A 16,744-nucleotide genomic window follows, 5' to 3' on the forward strand; every position below is an offset into this window, starting at 1 on the left:
TTTGGTACCTCCGGGGAATTTTATTCAACATTCCAGAGCTGTGGGAATCGCGTTTAATTTTGCGATTACCTAATAGGAACAAAATATTTTTACATTCTAAACTTTATTGCATTTGACAGAAGAACTGATGCAACACTAACCACACAAATGCCTGACTCAGTGCAATTGGAATTGCAACCAGCAGAGCAAGACACATGCGCACTCTCTGTGAGGAAAGGGAATTCTATTGGTCACATTTCGGGCCTGGTGCATTCTGGGTGTTGTAGTTTCAGTTTCCGTTGACACTGGATTAAATATCAGTTGGAGAACTACGACCCCCAGAGTGCAATAAGACAACGCTTTTTAAAAATTAAAAGTGAACTTTAATGCCGTCTACATCATTTGTTTGATACAATTTTAAACTGCTCAAACAAAAGGGATATTGGTTTATAGAAAAGGGTTGTTTAGTGAAAAGAATGTATGACGCTTGCTTCCGGTGAGGTGCTGCAGGTCAGATGGAAACAAAATGGTGGTGTGTGTGGAGGTGGTGGCGTTGCTAAGGGGGCTGCTCTTTCTGTATGCTTTACATGCTCGATTTGGGAAAGTGGAAATATGATCACTGCTCCTGATGTTGTGGCTCTTACCCATGAAGATGACTACGGGGAGCAGTATAATGATGATTCGATGCCCCCTTTCCAATTTCAATCTGAAAATCCCTGGTCCAAGACGGCCACGGCTAAATTCGAGAAGGATTTCATTCTGATTTCCGAGTTTTCCGAGCAGGTAGGCCCTCAGCCTTTGTTAACCATCCCAGACAATGCCCGCGGTAACTTTGATCTCAACTATTTCTCTCTCAGGATCATGTCTGTGGATTATCAAGCCTCCTTTGTCGGTCACCCCCCTGGTACCAGCTATCCCAAGCTCAATTTTGTCGAGGACTCCAAGGTAGTTCTAGGGGACTCCAAGGAAGGGGCTTTCGCCTACGTCCATCATTTGACTCTGTACGACTTGGAGGCCAGAGGGTTTGTCAGGCCATTCTGTGTGGCTTACATTTCTGCTGATGAAAACAAGATTATGCAGCAGTTCCAGGAACTTTCAGATGATTTTTCTAAAGCCTCGGAGTGTTTGAAAACTGGAAACAGGAAGGCGTTTGCCAATGAACTGGAAAAGAAACTTCAGGATTTAGAGTACACACGAAATGTGCTACACAATGAAACAGAAATCCAGAAACGATCTAATGATAAAGGATATTACTCGTCTGTAGCAATTGAAAAAGCTAATGAATTAGCCAATGTGGAAAAGTGTATAATCGAACATCAAGATCTCTTAATGCAGATAAGAACTTACTCTCACAAAAAATCACAAGATGCAGACTATTTCTCCTATGAGCCAGAATATGGCATGCAACAATCTGATGTTGGTTTGGAACAACTGTCAAACACTGATGAATTGTGTGAAAAAAATAGCTTTTCTGATAGAAGATCTTACACACCCAAGTTCACAAGAGCTAAATCAGCAAAATGCTTTGAAAAAAAGTTGAAAACCTTAGAAGAACTTTGTGATAGTTACTTTTTTAATCAAACTCTGGAACAGCTTAAGCAGGTAGAGAAATTCTTCAGAGGTGATGTATGCTATTTGATTACCAGTCAGATTGAAAAAAAGTTGCTTCAACATCAGCGGTTAACCTCCTTTCTGTTTGAAGACCCACTACTCTTCACTGATGTAGAACAAACTGAAAAGCAACTGCGCAGTGATAAACTGCTTCCAGCTTTTAACATTCTCAGTCCCAAGCTTTTAGTACACCCCTGCTTATCAAATGAAGCCACAAGCTTTGAATCATACAAGTCTTGTGTGGAGTCTGTGCCTATTAAATTGGATCAGCAAGTCAATGCAGAGAGTTACCATGGGACAATTGCAGAATCTATACCATGTAAAAATCCTCTAGCATCTTCAGACTATCTTGAATTGGAAGGGAAAGAAAAAGGAAGTATTAGTAGTGGTGAAAGCATTGAAGTGCTCGGTACAGAAAAATCCTGCCCAGCCCCAGTATTTTCTAAGTCTGAGAGCCAAACAAACCTGCAATGCCAGCATCCAGAAACTGGAAGGCGGAAATTTGTTGTCACCAAGCGTACAAACAGTGAGGACAGCATTGAAGTTCTCAGTACTACTGAAGCCCTGATACCTGAAGATTTCAAGGCCACCTACCCGAGTGCAATATATGAAGAACCAGCTTTAGACAATGAAGAAGAGAAACAGCTGAGCACTGATCTTATGCAGCCTGATGCAAACCTGGACCAAGGTAATAGCTTCAGCAAGGCAGATTTTGAAAATACTATAACTCTGCCTGTTTTACCTGAGGCTGTAGACTCTACGTGTTGTATTGGGAAAGAGAGCCCCAGTTTTACTAAATCAGTACCTACATTTGTAACAGAAGAATATAATGGAGTAGTCAATGTTCCACCACAACGCAGTAAAACCATGGATCAAATATTCCATAGTGATTTATCACAGCAAGTTGAGGGAAATGGATTATATTGTGCTGATGATCGAGTATTATCTAACTGTGAAAAGCAGTACAATGATGTACCTGGCATAGGAGAAATAGCTCAAATTCCAGCTGATGAGTATTTGGATAACATGAGTTATATGAGTGCATCATTATATTCTGACAGGACTCCATCTCCAGCCTTGTCAAACTGTCCAACAAAAAGACTTTCTGGAAAGCACAAGAAGCAGTCTGGGAAGAATTCGCTATGGTTTATAAGACAATATTCTTTTGCACAACAGGCAATTTTTTCTTTATTGTCTGGCCGGACTCTTGTAATAGTGGGTGAGCAAGAAGGAAAAGTCAAAAAGCTTGTCAATGCTTTGTCAACATTTGTCCCCCATTGTGGCAGGGATTCAGACTCAATAAAGCAGTGGGTAACATTTCCTTTGCAGATCAACCATTTACAGACCTGGAAACTCATAGGACTTCAGAGGTGTGTATTTAAATATAGTCACAATGAAACTATGCTTAAGGTCAAGTTTACTTTGTAATTGATTCAGGTCAAACAAGATCAAAGCAATAAATCAGCTTACCACTGTGGATGCTTTTCAGAATGAAAGAATTGGTAAATTTAATAAATTTTGGGAAAATTGTACAATCAAACTTATCAATATCACTGACAACAATGATTCCAAATATGGATCTAAGGGATAAATCTCTCAAAGCTCCTTTTGATAACCCTTTTATTTTACCATATATTGGCAAATCATCAAATGTTTATTTTTCTTAAATCAAAAAGTAATTCACATTCTAAAATGTTGGGACTATTGATAATGCTTGGAATTATAAATATACTGGATGATTTCTTGCTTAAAACTTTCATCTTATTTGCAAAAGACTAACTTGCTGCTTCACTGCTTGTAAGCACTCTGGTAGTGAGCACTATCTCATCACCTTATAACCTAAAAAATCCATTTGGTAAGATAAATTTCAAACTGTTGGCTCCTTGTATAATGTCTCAAAATTTTATGTCTTTACAAAAATTGATTTGTGACATCAGTACAAATTTACTGTAGATTTCTCTCAAGACAAACCTGGAGCTTTCTGACAGATCCGCTCCGAGCAGGACGGTAAAAACCCATTCAAACCACAAATATAAAACTGGCCTTACCACTAACAATCTTTGAGAGAACATTTTTTACAGTTTGTCTTCACTTTCAATAATGCTTGACCATTGTAAAATTTCTTGTTTAATTTTGTAGTCCCATCTCTCAACATTTTACATGACGTTTGTGTAGTTGTTGAAATGAACATAAAAGTAGACAATGGATGAATTTGTCATGTCTAACGTTAGTTAGATAGTTAGTTAGCAGCAAACATTTTGCATTTTATATGGTACATCCAGAACCAACAGCAGAATCAAATTCAAAATCACAAAAACTGTAAACCTGTAGGTCCTAATTGTTTCTCTGCACCTGCCAGAGTATAATTATTTCTTATATTAAAAGTAGGTTTGATGATGTATTCCTTACTGAAATCATACAAATTACAGTCTGATACTACTTATTTTGATTCTGGTTACCGAAAGAAGCTGAGTTGATGCATTCTTAATGAACTGAATGCTCTTTACATAAATGTCATTGTTTAAACTCACTTCCATTCACGTTAGACATGAAAATTAATCATGGCTGGGGAGGTTCACCAGTTTGGTGCTATCCTCCTCGGTATGTCTACATTGCAGGAAGGTATGAAGGGTAGATACCAGATCGATAGTTGAACTACAAAAATCAAGATGAACACAACCAACTGCAAGTTGTAATCTGTAACTGTTGAGCTTCGCACTGGGCAAGTTCTGGTATAATTCCAGAGTAGTGTGAAAATGCATTTTTAATTTAATGGCAATTGCCGCTTTTACCTACTATCTTATGCTGGGTGGAAGCCATTCAGAATGTGAGCATGTTACTCTGTCACATGATGGTACTTTATTTTTCTTTATTCTGGTCTAGTACTGAATGTGGTGTTAAATAATATCTGTAAGAAATGCCATACAAAGTGCCCCTGAGGGTCTGCAGTCATTCCACCTTAAAGCAACATTGCAGCAACTTGCCTGGCTTAAAAAAGTTCCTTTTAAAAATGCAAGGCTGAGTCCAGAGAGGGGAATATGGCGATGAGATTTGTGATTTTTTCCTTGTGTCCGAAACTCTGTAAATAGAACAGGAAATGTGCCTGTGTGGTTGAAGAAATCAGTAGCTTCTGCTTTCATACTTGAGATGGTTGATATTCTGGAAAAGCCTGATTGCAGTCTATTTTCTGTACAGCTACACTGAGAGCTGGATCAGTATCAAGCACACTCTACGTGTAGATAAAGGGTGACTTGGTGACAGGATACTGGCCTCTGTGGAGTTATTTCAGAGGTATATGTCAGATGTAGACAGCTGAGATCAAGTAAATTTCTTGGTGTAAATGGGGTGGAGGAGTACCCTTAAGAGGAAATCAGGAGGTCAGAAAGGGAACATCAGATAGCTTTGGTGGATAAGATTAAAGAGCATCCAAAGAGATTCTATGGTACATTAAGGGCAAAAGTGCAATTAGGGAGAGAATGGGATTCCTTTTAAAGGCCAAAGAGGCCAATTATGTGTAGAACCACAAGAGATGGGTGAGATCTTAAACAAATATTTCGTACCAGTATTTACTGTGGAAAAAGACGTGGAAGCTAGGGAACTCAGAACTAAAAAGCTGTCTTGAAAAGAGCTCATACTACAGAAGAGGAGGTGTTGGAGGTCTTAAAATGCATAAAGGTAGATAAATCCCCAGGGCATAATCGAAAACTTTGGCATGGTAGATTGTTTAGTAAGGTTAGATCACATGGGATCTAGGAGGAGCTTGTCAATTTGATACAAAATTAGCTTGAAGGTATGAGATAGAAAGTAGTGGTAACGTGTTGCTTTTCGGACAGGAGGCCTGTGACAGTGGTGTGCCATAAGGATCAATGTTGAGTCCACTGCTTTTCATCATTTATATAAAAGATATGGATGGGAATATAGGAGGCACAGTTAGTAAGTTTTTGGATGACATCAAAATAAATGGTGTAGTGGACAGTGAAGAAGATTATCTCCGAGTACAATGGGACCTTGATGAGATGGAGTTTAATTTAGATGTTGAGGTGTTGCATTTTGGTAAGACAAACCAGAGTAGGACTTAGACAGTTAATGTTAGGACCCTTGGGAGTGCTGCCCAACAAGGCGACTGAGGGTTGCAGTGACTTTGCAGGTAGATAGGGTGGTGAAGAAGGCATGTGGCACACTTGCCTGTATTGGTCAGAACATTGAGTGTAGGAGTTAGGACATCATATTGTGTCTGTACGGAATATTGTTGATAGACAGGCAGGAGGCTAGAAGAACATAGCAAGCCAGGCAGCATCAGGAGGTGGAAAAGTCTGACTTGCCGTGTTCTTCCAGCCTCCTGCCAGTCTATTTTGGATTTCAGCATCTGCAGTTTTTTGTTGTCTCTGTCTCTGGAAAGTGGTGAGGCCACATTTAGAATACTGTGTACAGTTCTGGTTACCCTTCTGTAGGAAGGATGTTGTTATACTTGATACCATTTAGAAAAGATTTACAAGGATTTTGCTGGGGTTGGGGAGTTTGAGTTATAGGGAGAGGCTGAATTGACTGGGGCCTTTTTCCCTGGAGTGTTGGACACTGAGAGGTGACCTTAGAAGTTCATAAAATCATAAGGAGCATAGGGTGAATAGCCAAAGTCTTTTTCTAAAGTGAGGAGTCCAAAACTAGAGGGCGTGTCTTTACGATGATTTGAAAGAGTCCTGAGGGGTAACATTTTCAAGCGGAGGGTGGTAGGTATATGGAATGAGCTGCCAGAGAAAGTGATGGAGGTTAGTACAATTGCAACATTTAAAAGGCATCTGGATGTGTATATGAATAGGAAGGGTTTAGAGGGATATGGGCCAAATGTTGGCAAATGACACGGAGTCATACTAGGATGCCTGGCTGGCATGGACAAGTTGGACTGAAGGATCTGTATCCATCCTATATGAGTCTGTATTAGAAGAGACACCTTTTACTAGTAACTATATTGGGCAATCCAAGCAAGTTGTTAGTGTTCATCAAATGTTTAAACTGCTTGTGGTGTTAAATTATGGTATGACTATTGTCACTGATATGACTAACGTCGCTGATATGACTAACATACTTTTTTTTAAGCCCTGCTGCACTTCCTGGGGACATTTTGTTGAAATCTTTTAATTCAACCATCTTTGCCTTGGTTTTGTTGCTGCAAATAATGGTTGTTATGACTTCTAATGCCAGTTGAATCTTTTCCAGATGGTCAGTTCCCCCAAACATATGGGAACCAAATAAATTGCATTATGAAGGGGAAATAAAATCCTTTCCCAGATCTAATTGTGATAGTCATGCCTGCTGTTTTGAAGTTCACTATCTGGAGTTTTGCAATGCATTATTTTATCATTTTGGTAATAACATTTAAAGCAAACTGTTATTGATTTGAAATGTTCACTTGCTCAAGGTTATCTTGAAGGATTTTATTATTCCATATTGAACATAAAAAGGCCAAAATGGCAATTTTGAAATTGACATTGTTACTAAGTGTGTTTGAAATTGACATCGATAGTAGTAATTATGTATATATTCCCATTATGCATGAGCAGCCCTTTTATGAATGAAGTGGTAATGTTCTATTTCTTTGGCTTTTCTAGAACAGCTTCTCCTCTGGGTACCAGTATTTTGCACTCCTTGAATCGGTACAGTCGCTATATCAGCATACTAGACTGTGACAACAAAACTCTGCGTTGCCCACAATATAAAGGACAGCTAATCACCAGGCTGGCAGACCACAGGACTCAGATAAAGCGGGGCAGCACATATTACATGCATGTCCACAATATGTTGACCCAACTGTGTTCCCAAGCATTTCTCTATGCTTTCTGTCATCATCTGCACCTTCCCATTGATGAAAGAGAAACCGAAGAATTAGTCACATATCGAAGGGTAAACTTTTTAAAGCACCACCTGGGCTTGACGAATGATGATAGCAAGATTGTACAATACTTTGCAGAATTGATAAAGATGCACTACCTACATGAACCTGGAAAGGGCTTAAATCCAGTTCTACGATTTAACTACACCTCCAGTGGCGTGTTTAAGATCTAGTTCTGCCACATTCTCCATTCAATGCCGACATTTTAATTTGTACTTTGATTACAGAAAAGCATGATCTATTTCTGTTGGTTTTTCTTACATTGCTGTACTGTCATCTGCACTGTGAAAATTCATCAGTCTGACTATGGCAGATAAAGAAAGATTCAGCGTTTCCTATTTGGTGTTGTAGTGATGAGCATTTACAGATCTGGTAAACTGAAGTTTTTTTCAACCCAGTGTCCCAAGTTGTATTTTTAAAACATAGCAAGCTTGAGGCAGAAAATCTCAGATGATGTAATACACTGAGGGGAATAGCATGCTGCAGTTTCCTGAGTCCTAGATGAAATAAGAACTCATAGTTCTTATTTAAGTATCTAAGTCTTTAGATCTATTCATCAACATATTGGGTGAACAGGAAAATTGAATTCCAGGTCAAGGTGTTACTAACTGTAGTTCAGATAAAGCACTACACCAAATGGAGCTCTGAAACTGAATATCACTCTGTCAGAGGCCTCTGAGATGTATACTGGCTTGAGATTGACAGAGCTGCTGGGTGAATTTTAGGAGTAAAGGACATGACAAATAGTGGCTAAACTTTCAGAACAATATTCAGCCTGTCTATCAGATTGTGTTTTGAAGATTTTGTCGAGGCGGGGGGCTTGGAGGAGTATATGCCAGTTTACCAAGTCAGCTGTAACGAAACAACAGTGACTTTGACTTTGAACTGCCAAATGTGACCTCTAGATTATCGTTGAGGTGTTGGTTGTGTTGAAGCAGTAGCATAATAACAAGATTGCCTGTTGTTCTCCAGTATAAAATGTGAAAAATAACTCTGTTATAGTCCTGGAAATAAATTTAGCTTTTTTAATAGGATGTGGTAGATTCCATGTCTGATATAAGGGTAAAGTGATAAGGTTAAATACCTCATAGTATTATGGCAGTAGATGCTTTTTCATGATGCATGATTTTATGATTGTTCATTCACTGTTGTCAACAAATATGATTGAAATCTCCTAATCTTGTCTCCAGTAGCTTACACTGTGCCTGGATCTGTATGTAATCTGCATGCTGCCAGTATGTGAGCAGATCTCATTGTGGATTTGCAATGCCAGCACCTGGCCAAGTTTCGCCAGTGGTAAATGCTTATTTATTAGCAGCCCATTCTTGGGAAGGGCAAGGAGATAGAATAGAAATAAACTCATTTACATGTTAAAGTTAGCCCAACCACTTGATTCAATCCAGAGTGTTGCAATACCCATTTTTCTCCATCAGCACTTTGCTTAGTTTCAGAGGGAAATGAAATGCTGCATTGGGTTTGCAAAAGATTTGCATTTAAAATGGAAAATGGCTGTTTGTTTAGTTTTGTCGATGGTTTCATTCAACATTTTAATTAGGGGTGAAAAGTGCTCCATTTCAAGATGTGGTCACATTGTATAAATGGAGTTTTTCACTTTGTTCATTTGAATACTGCTAAGTGGATGCCTCTATATATGGTGTTATAATGGCGGCTAGTTAGAGAAAAAGTTCTGGTTTGCTCTTCTATTCCTTCAAGTAGAATGATTGAGGGCTGTGTACAGATATTTTTGCCCTCTTACTCGGGAATGGCATGCAGCAAATATGGTCCTGAAAAGTAAAGGAAGGAAAATAATGCTGCATCGTTTTGCATTCCAAAAAATAAAGAATAAACCCTAATCACGTTGACAGTATGACTGACTAATACAAATCCCAAGTCTTTGATCTGACTAGGCTGCCACAGACTGAAATAATACAACCCTATTATTCCTTTTTATGTAGATCCAACAACCAAGAAAAGAGAATTTTAGTATCTACTTGGATTTCAAAAGAATTTTTGGATCGTGTCGAAATTTTGACTACTCGGCAGTTTCACATTTTCAGATCCTGTTTTGTTTGCTTGTTGCTCAGATAATACAGCACTTTAAGAAAACTTGCATGTAAAGCGTCCCCCAAAAGGGTTTCTGCAGAAAGCAAGCTGTTGTGAAATATAATGTCATGAAACTTAGCACCTTAACTTGGTTATCATGGTTAAAAATGAACAGCCTACTCCATTTTCCTTTTCCAGATTCAAACAGAAGAATGCTAGCTTTATTATTAATTATCTTCTGTCTCTGAAGTATTTCAATTGACTGTTTAAATATAAAAGCATCAAACATAATAGGACAATTATTGCATTGTTTTATTAATTCTGTTCACATGAAACATAACTGAAATATCAGGTGCATTTTGGACATGTAGACTTTTTTTTATCACATTGACAATCTCCTTTTCACTTTCACAATGCCAGTCTTGCAGTTAAATGTTATTGCACATTATATATATGGTTAAATATGAACAATCCAACCAAAGAATTTTCATTTATTATCATTTAGAAAACCTTTTGTGTTTTTTGTCTTATTTTTCCCCTATAGCTTGATTTTGTTTCTCTCAAAGGCAGTTCAGGTCATGCTTGACTGTTTGCTTAAAGATCTTCCTTTTCATCCTTTTTGTAGCCACTCTTCAGTTGTGAAAATAAGTAATAAGTACTGTCAGTCAAGAATTGAGAAAATGACAGCCATGTCTGAACCTATTCACACAATATGTATTTGCCAGAATAGTAATTTAAAGGAATCTCAACTGGCAACTTCCCTCCCAATTCCAGTAGTATTCATGTCATTGCTGCCCTGGCTCAAATTGATTAACTTGGCACATTCACAGGATTGAATCAAAGACCTTGTGAACCATCTCAATTGTTAGTGTATTTTAAAGTTTAGTTCTGGCATCCTATAATGCAAGTACAAAATGGAGTTTTGTAAACTGGGTGACATTGAGGAAAAACTATGGCTGAAAGGCCCCTGTCCAATTAAAAAAATTAGACTTTTTGATGCATTCAAAGTGTCAAGTTCTTTAGTTTCTGCAGTTTTTATGTATCTTTGCCTTAATGTGGTGGCAGTACAAGTTTAAACCCCAATCCAGAGGTGTCTAATCTAAACTGTAACTTCGTTACTATAGTAGGTGCTGTTTCATGATTTGACATGATCATGAAATGATGTCTGCCTTTCCAGCTGGAGAGCAGTTTTACTACCCTAGCCAACATTTTATCTTTCAAATTAACATCAATAAAATAGATGACATTCTCATTGGTGTTTTCAGAATCTTGCTATGCAGAATCTATTTCTCTAAGTGACTACACTTGATAAGGTTGAACTGACTGTTGAACATTGACACATCCTGAGCTTGTAAAAGATTCTTCCTGTCACTGAGCATTGAGTCATGTCACTCGGTATCTGCAACATTTGGGTAACTCTAACAGTGTGCTGCAGGTGAGCATTCTTTTCTGGAGGTCGATATCCTTAAGCTCTACTTTTACACTCTCTTCCTATTTCCCTCCACCACCCTATCCAAAAATACTCAAGCCTCTGAATAATATATTTTACCTACAATGTTTCCTTTATGAAAATGTTCAATAAAGTTGACCTTGCTTACTCACCTCTCCCCTGAAACAATTTTCTAAAAGAAAATTCAGGTTTTTATTAATTTATTGATCCATATTTTAATTTCCTTTCTAGTTATATTTAAGGATGCACACTTGTTGGTTGCAGCCCTGTTCTGAGGATTTGCCTGAGTATTCAGACATTGTTGTTCTGGCAAGATGTTCATTGAGGAAAAATACTTCTGGAGTTCGCAGATGTACAACTGTTTCAAACAATTTATGTAGGATAGTCAAGAGTCAGAATCTAGTTTTCCTAATCATGACATAATTCTGAGATGACATCATCATAATAGTCCCTTAGTTTATACTCCATGTACTTCGGAATCACCTAGAATAATGTGCTCTAACATTTTCATAGTGCAACATTAACTTGCACACAACATTTTAGAAAAAGAATTTGAAGACGAAATGGAACCTATGTTTGAGATCTCTCCGTCATCTTGTCCTGGAGGCATTTATTTTTATTGGTTTAGGAGCTATTGGTGCTTTCTGCAACTTCTCACTGTGCTGTATATGAGCAAACTCTGAGAGTTGAAGCATGATACCTAGGTATTATCTGCCTCTGGTTTAGCATATCTCCCAGTCAGGATCACTAAAATGCAGTTGGAAACAGGATTTCTCACCAGCCCAGGAATGTTAGTTCTGTTACTTTTGTCAATTTTCTCAAGTGGTGTGGAAATATGAGATTATTAAAAATTGATATTATTTAATTAGACATCTTCCTTTGTTTTGAGAATTTATTTTTGTTCTGGAGCTGTGCATTTTTTTTTTTGGTGTTCCAATGTCTGGAATCTTCCATTGTAGCTGCTGATTCCTTTCTATACTTATAATTTATTACTTTGTCTTATTTTCTTGTTTCCTAGTTCACCTTTTAAAGAGTGATAGAAATTAATAAATTGCATTTGAGCAAGCAGACCATGCACCTCCTGACAAGTCATGTAACTGTATAATCTGGCTGAATACAAACTCTTTGAGATTCATTCAATTTATTTGAAGTGCTGCATTTTTGATGCTGGTTAATTCATTTGAATCTAAATTTAAAAGCCCAATGAATGCATTGAACATTTCTCTATCGAATTTCTGTCAAATCTGTTGGTTTACTGAGGATTTGCTCTAAATGTCTGGGAACAGCAATAATGCAAAATGTGTAACTGCTCTGAAAGGCTGGAATATGAGTGAATAGAAAGCATCTATTTGCTGACCACATTAACATCCTACTAAACAATGCATGTTAACCAGCATGGTGTAACAGAACTGACAGTTAAACTTGGCTCAGCGCTAAACAATTTTGCATTGCTACAGTCTGAAAACAAAGTGTATAATTTTTAAAAGTACATTTAAAGATACCATGGGTTTCTGTCAAAACTTATTTTAGAAAGAAAAGTGTTTCTTTAAGAAACATTGTGAATACAGTTGTTTGCACTAATGCATTGATTGCCTTCTTAACCCAACTCAGAACAACTTAATGCAACTATCATACAAAAAGCTCATGCTGACATAATTAGTCACTTAAGTAGTTAATTACAACTCTTATTTTAGTACAGGGGGTGATTTGTTGATTTGAATTGCATTTTAAGCTTATTTTTCTAATACCACCAGAAATATCCATTTTCCTGGACACAAAGGTCAGTAAGTGGGAGCAGAGACCTCTTGGGTATACATAAATCCATGGTACTTATGCAACTGAGCCAGGAGAAACTTGCCTACTGCATTTTCCTGGGACAAAACTTAAGTGAGCAGCATTCCAGAACACAAAACTCATGGTCATGAAAAAGAGCAACCTAGTGTGAGTGCACTGTTTTAGCCTGTGGCAAAGAGATATAGAAAATATCCCATTTCTTTTTAAATAGCCTTTAGAGATCTTTTGTCTGAGCAAGCCTTGCGAATAGTCCATTCAATCTGCTAACATTCAAAAGCAATATTAGACAATGGAAGTAATGTCTAATGCGTAAGTCTGTGAGATGCCCAAATTGTGTCCAAAGGTGAGATAGTATTGGATTCTTTTCCATTCTTTGAATTTATGTGGTGTAGTCCAACATCAATCGGCATTGAAAGGTAGCTTCTCCTGAAACACAAGTTCTCAGCCAGCTTAGATGTATCTGGATGCTATTACTTACAGTAATCATTGCATGCAGAAGCATGATATTTTCATTTGTTGAACAATGTGAATGTAATTTGAATTTTACCTTGTGTCCAGTAGCTGGTCAAAGATGGCTGAAACCTGTTTACATGTGGGCATAAACACCTCTGTAACTGTATGAAGTAAGTAGTCAATGTGCATGAAGAATCACTAGCTAATATGGTTTCTTTTTCCAGGGTTAGAATGTAACAGTCTGATTTTATTTTATTTCTGAATTGTTTTCTAACTAGCGATTTGAGGAGACCATCAGTCATGTATTTAAAACTGTAATTATGTTGTATCAAACTGGACTCTGTTCCTTTTAACCCCATCCTTTAATTCCTTATATATTTAAAAAGTACTTAGTATTGTAAATAAAAGTTAAAACAGAAAATGCTGGAAATACTCAGCAGGTCAGGGAACATCTGTGAAGAAAGGAACAGTTGTAATTTCAGTTTTGCCTTTCATCTGAACCTACTTATAGATATGAAATATAAAGATGATTTGATTTTTGCATTGAATTACTATGTGGTTATCACTGCAATGTATATTTCTGTTTTAGATTTGTATTCAGCTGCTTGCATTTTTATTTTATTTCTGGCCTCATCTGTCATACATCTAACTCTGGCTTCGATTCTACACTTTTTTTTCTCTCCTTGACTTGTAATATTGCTCACTCTAAATGAGTTGCATTTTCCCCAGGCCCAAAAGCTCAACAAACCTTGCCAGCTGTCCAACACAGCTGCTAGCCACTGATTGTAGACCTCCCTCATCAATTTCTGAATTCCAGCTGTCCTGACTTTGCTTGGCTGTCTAATCAAGTGGAAGTTTATGAATAGTGAAAACTCACCTATTTAAAGGGAGAAATAAGTCCCTCATTATCTGTATTAAACAAATACTTGCCTCATAAAAATCTGCTTAAGCCAAAAAGAAACTGTCTAATTAAAAAGGATATATTCGTCAGCTTCTAAATGTGACCACATAGCAGTTCCACACTTTAATGTTTAGATGAGGTGGCCGCGAAGACATGCTATCCTCCCTTCAATTACATTGTCTCCCTGAAACATCTATTCGTAAAGATGTCTCCAAGCCTGTAGGGTTCAAACCCACTTCTCCTAGTTTCGGGAGCATACCTATAATTGCAAAATAACTGGAATTCCCTGGAGGTATGAAGTTCAGATGTAACTTTTTTTTTGTTTCCAAGACAGAGATGGAACATGTTAGATCCTGAAACTTTACCCTGTTGACAACTTTAGTTTGCAAGGCTGTTGTGATTGCAATAATGTTCATTCATCAGAATATGTGACTATAATAAATTCATGCAGTTACTGGAAGCATTTGTTTTTAATAATGTTACAATTTGCACTTTCTCGCTTATTAATTTTGCACAATGAGTTGTTTTGAAATGCCAAGTGTTGTCTCTTTTATAATTATTTATGTAACTGTCCTGGTTTCAGTTTGAAAGTTATATGTCCATTGATTATTGTTGTCTTAAAATGTTGTGCCTTTCACTTGTAATCAATCACTCAAACATTGTGTACCTTAATAAAACATTTTTGCAGCTTGTCTGTATTGAAGTTTTCCATTTGTGTAATTACCCTCTGGTTGGACAACCAATGTATTCACTATGTTTCCTGATGAAGGGCTTGTGCCCGAAACGTCAAATTTCCTGTTCCTTGGATGCTGCCTGACCTGCTGCGCTTTAACCAGCAACACATTTTCAGCTCTGATCTCCATCATCTGCAGACCTCACTTTTTACTCAATGTATTCACTGTACCCGATTAAGGGAGCAACTGGAGATCTATTGGTACAAATTTTAAAAATCTTAGCTACTCCTTCAAAGGAGAGGCCAAACTAGGTGATGGTAATTGCCAGGTCTTCATGTGCCAATAAACAGTCTGATGGTCTTAAAGCCAAATTAGCACAGTTTTTGGAGTTCAGCAAGACATTTTTGTCAGCCAATATCTATCTTGATCATTTAGACTAACCTATGTGGAGGGGAGCAGATCAAGAATATCCATGCAAGTTACACATTCTTTTGATGTGGCCAAGGGAAAAGAAACAGTATGAAGCAGGAATAGGTTTTGTTGTAATGAATCATAAGTTGATTTGTTTTCCCTAGGGTGCTAATGTATTTTGATAGCTGGCCCCTGCTCCAGAGAAGGAACTTTGTAAAGCATAAGCTCTTAATCAATTGAAATACTGTCAATGATAGTGACACGGTATCTTGGATGTGCTTGTGCACTGTAATGGCACACAATATATTAAGATGTCACCAAGTAGAGGGCCAAGCAGGATGGTTTATGGAACAAAAAATGTGTGGCTTTGATTATTAAATTGACCGGCATCTTATTTCTTAATCATTGAACAGACAACACCTTGATTTCATATCTTATGTGAAGAATAGGAAAGCACCCATCTCGTTGTTTATCAACTAAAAAACCATGGTTGAGGCCAATGCTCCCCAAAGTTACTCCCACTGTGGTCCCACTTAAAGTTTGGAAATTGTCACTACCACTCAGTAAGACCTGTAAGAGCATGGTGTAGGGGAGAAAAGGGTATTAGAGTAAAACGTATGGAAGCATGAAGCACAAAGATCCACAGCAATCTCTGCTATCTTATAAATCTCAGTTTGCAACCCAACATGGGAAGTCCTTTTGGGGTTAAATGTACAACTTTGATTTTCCTCTTTTTTTGCTAGAGTAAAATCCTCAACATAGTCACTATAATCGTCCAACTAACATTTCAATATAGTCCATAATCATTTTCCAGTTCTCTTTCAATGGTGATAAAATACTGGAGAAACTCAACAAATCTTCCAAGACTGCACAGAGGGATGATTTGGAGATTCTGGTGTAGGACTGGAGTGTACAAAGTTAAAAATCACACAATACTAGGTTATAGTCCAACAGATTTATTTGGAAGCATTAGTTTTCAGAGCACTGTTCCTTCATCAGTTGGTTGTGAGATCGTAAGGCACAGGAATTATAGCAAAGGTTTACGGAATGATGTAACTGAAATCAGGTATTTGAAAAAAACCTGGCTTGTTCAGTCTCTCATCTTTCAGAATGACCACGTTGGTTTCAGTTGTTAACAATGGGTGCCATGTCGGCCCAGATAATGCATTGACGGTGTAAAGAGAGAGAAACAGTTACCGTTTCGAGTCCGGTTGACTTTTTTTTCTCTCTTCCAAGAAGTGTGCACACACTAACATCAAACTGGATAATGCAGCTTATATGAAAAGTCTCCACTGAACTCCTTAGTTCACAAATACTACCACAATGTCCATTCGAACCGCCGAAATCTTTGTTCAAAAAGAAGACAAACAGCGACCCGTCGTGGTGTCCTTGCCTCTGATTGGATTGTTAATGAAGTCCCGCCACGCGGCGTACGGGCCCGCGCTGGGCATCATGGGATTTGTAGTCTCCATGTCCCCTTAGGCTCAGCACCTGCCGCCAGAAAGAAACTACAAATCCCAGCAGGTCGTGTGTGGCAGCCT

The 16,744-nt window shown here is 37.8% G+C and overlaps 1 protein-coding gene across 1 annotated transcript; it reads left to right on the forward strand.

Moving 5' to 3' along the window:
* Positions 1-508: 508 nt before the first annotated feature.
* On the forward strand, positions 509-9,503 carry smcr8a (Smith-Magenis syndrome chromosome region, candidate 8a). The gene is made up of 2 exons (XM_060840814.1): positions 509-2,960; positions 7,197-9,503. Exons 1-2 carry the CDS (start codon positions 592-594, stop codon positions 7,648-7,650), a joined length of 2,823 nt encoding a protein of 940 aa, XP_060696797.1. The 5' UTR covers positions 509-591; the 3' UTR covers positions 7,651-9,503.
* Positions 9,504-16,744: the final 7,241 nt, after the last annotated feature.

Source organism: Hemiscyllium ocellatum, chromosome 20, assembly GCF_020745735.1.
Source record: "Hemiscyllium ocellatum isolate sHemOce1 chromosome 20, sHemOce1.pat.X.cur, whole genome shotgun sequence".
NCBI lineage: Eukaryota > Metazoa > Chordata > Chondrichthyes > Orectolobiformes > Hemiscylliidae > Hemiscyllium > Hemiscyllium ocellatum.

Bases quoted from the DNA above. Each gene is read 5' to 3' on its own strand.
- smcr8a (XM_060840814.1), top strand. From the start codon at position 592: ATGATCACTGCTCCTGATGTTGTGGCTCTTACCCATGAAGATGACTAC. The intron at 2,961-7,196 runs GTGTGTATTTAA...TGGCTTTTCTAG, and splicing joins AAACTCATAGGACTTCAGAG to AACAGCTTCTCCTCTGGGTA.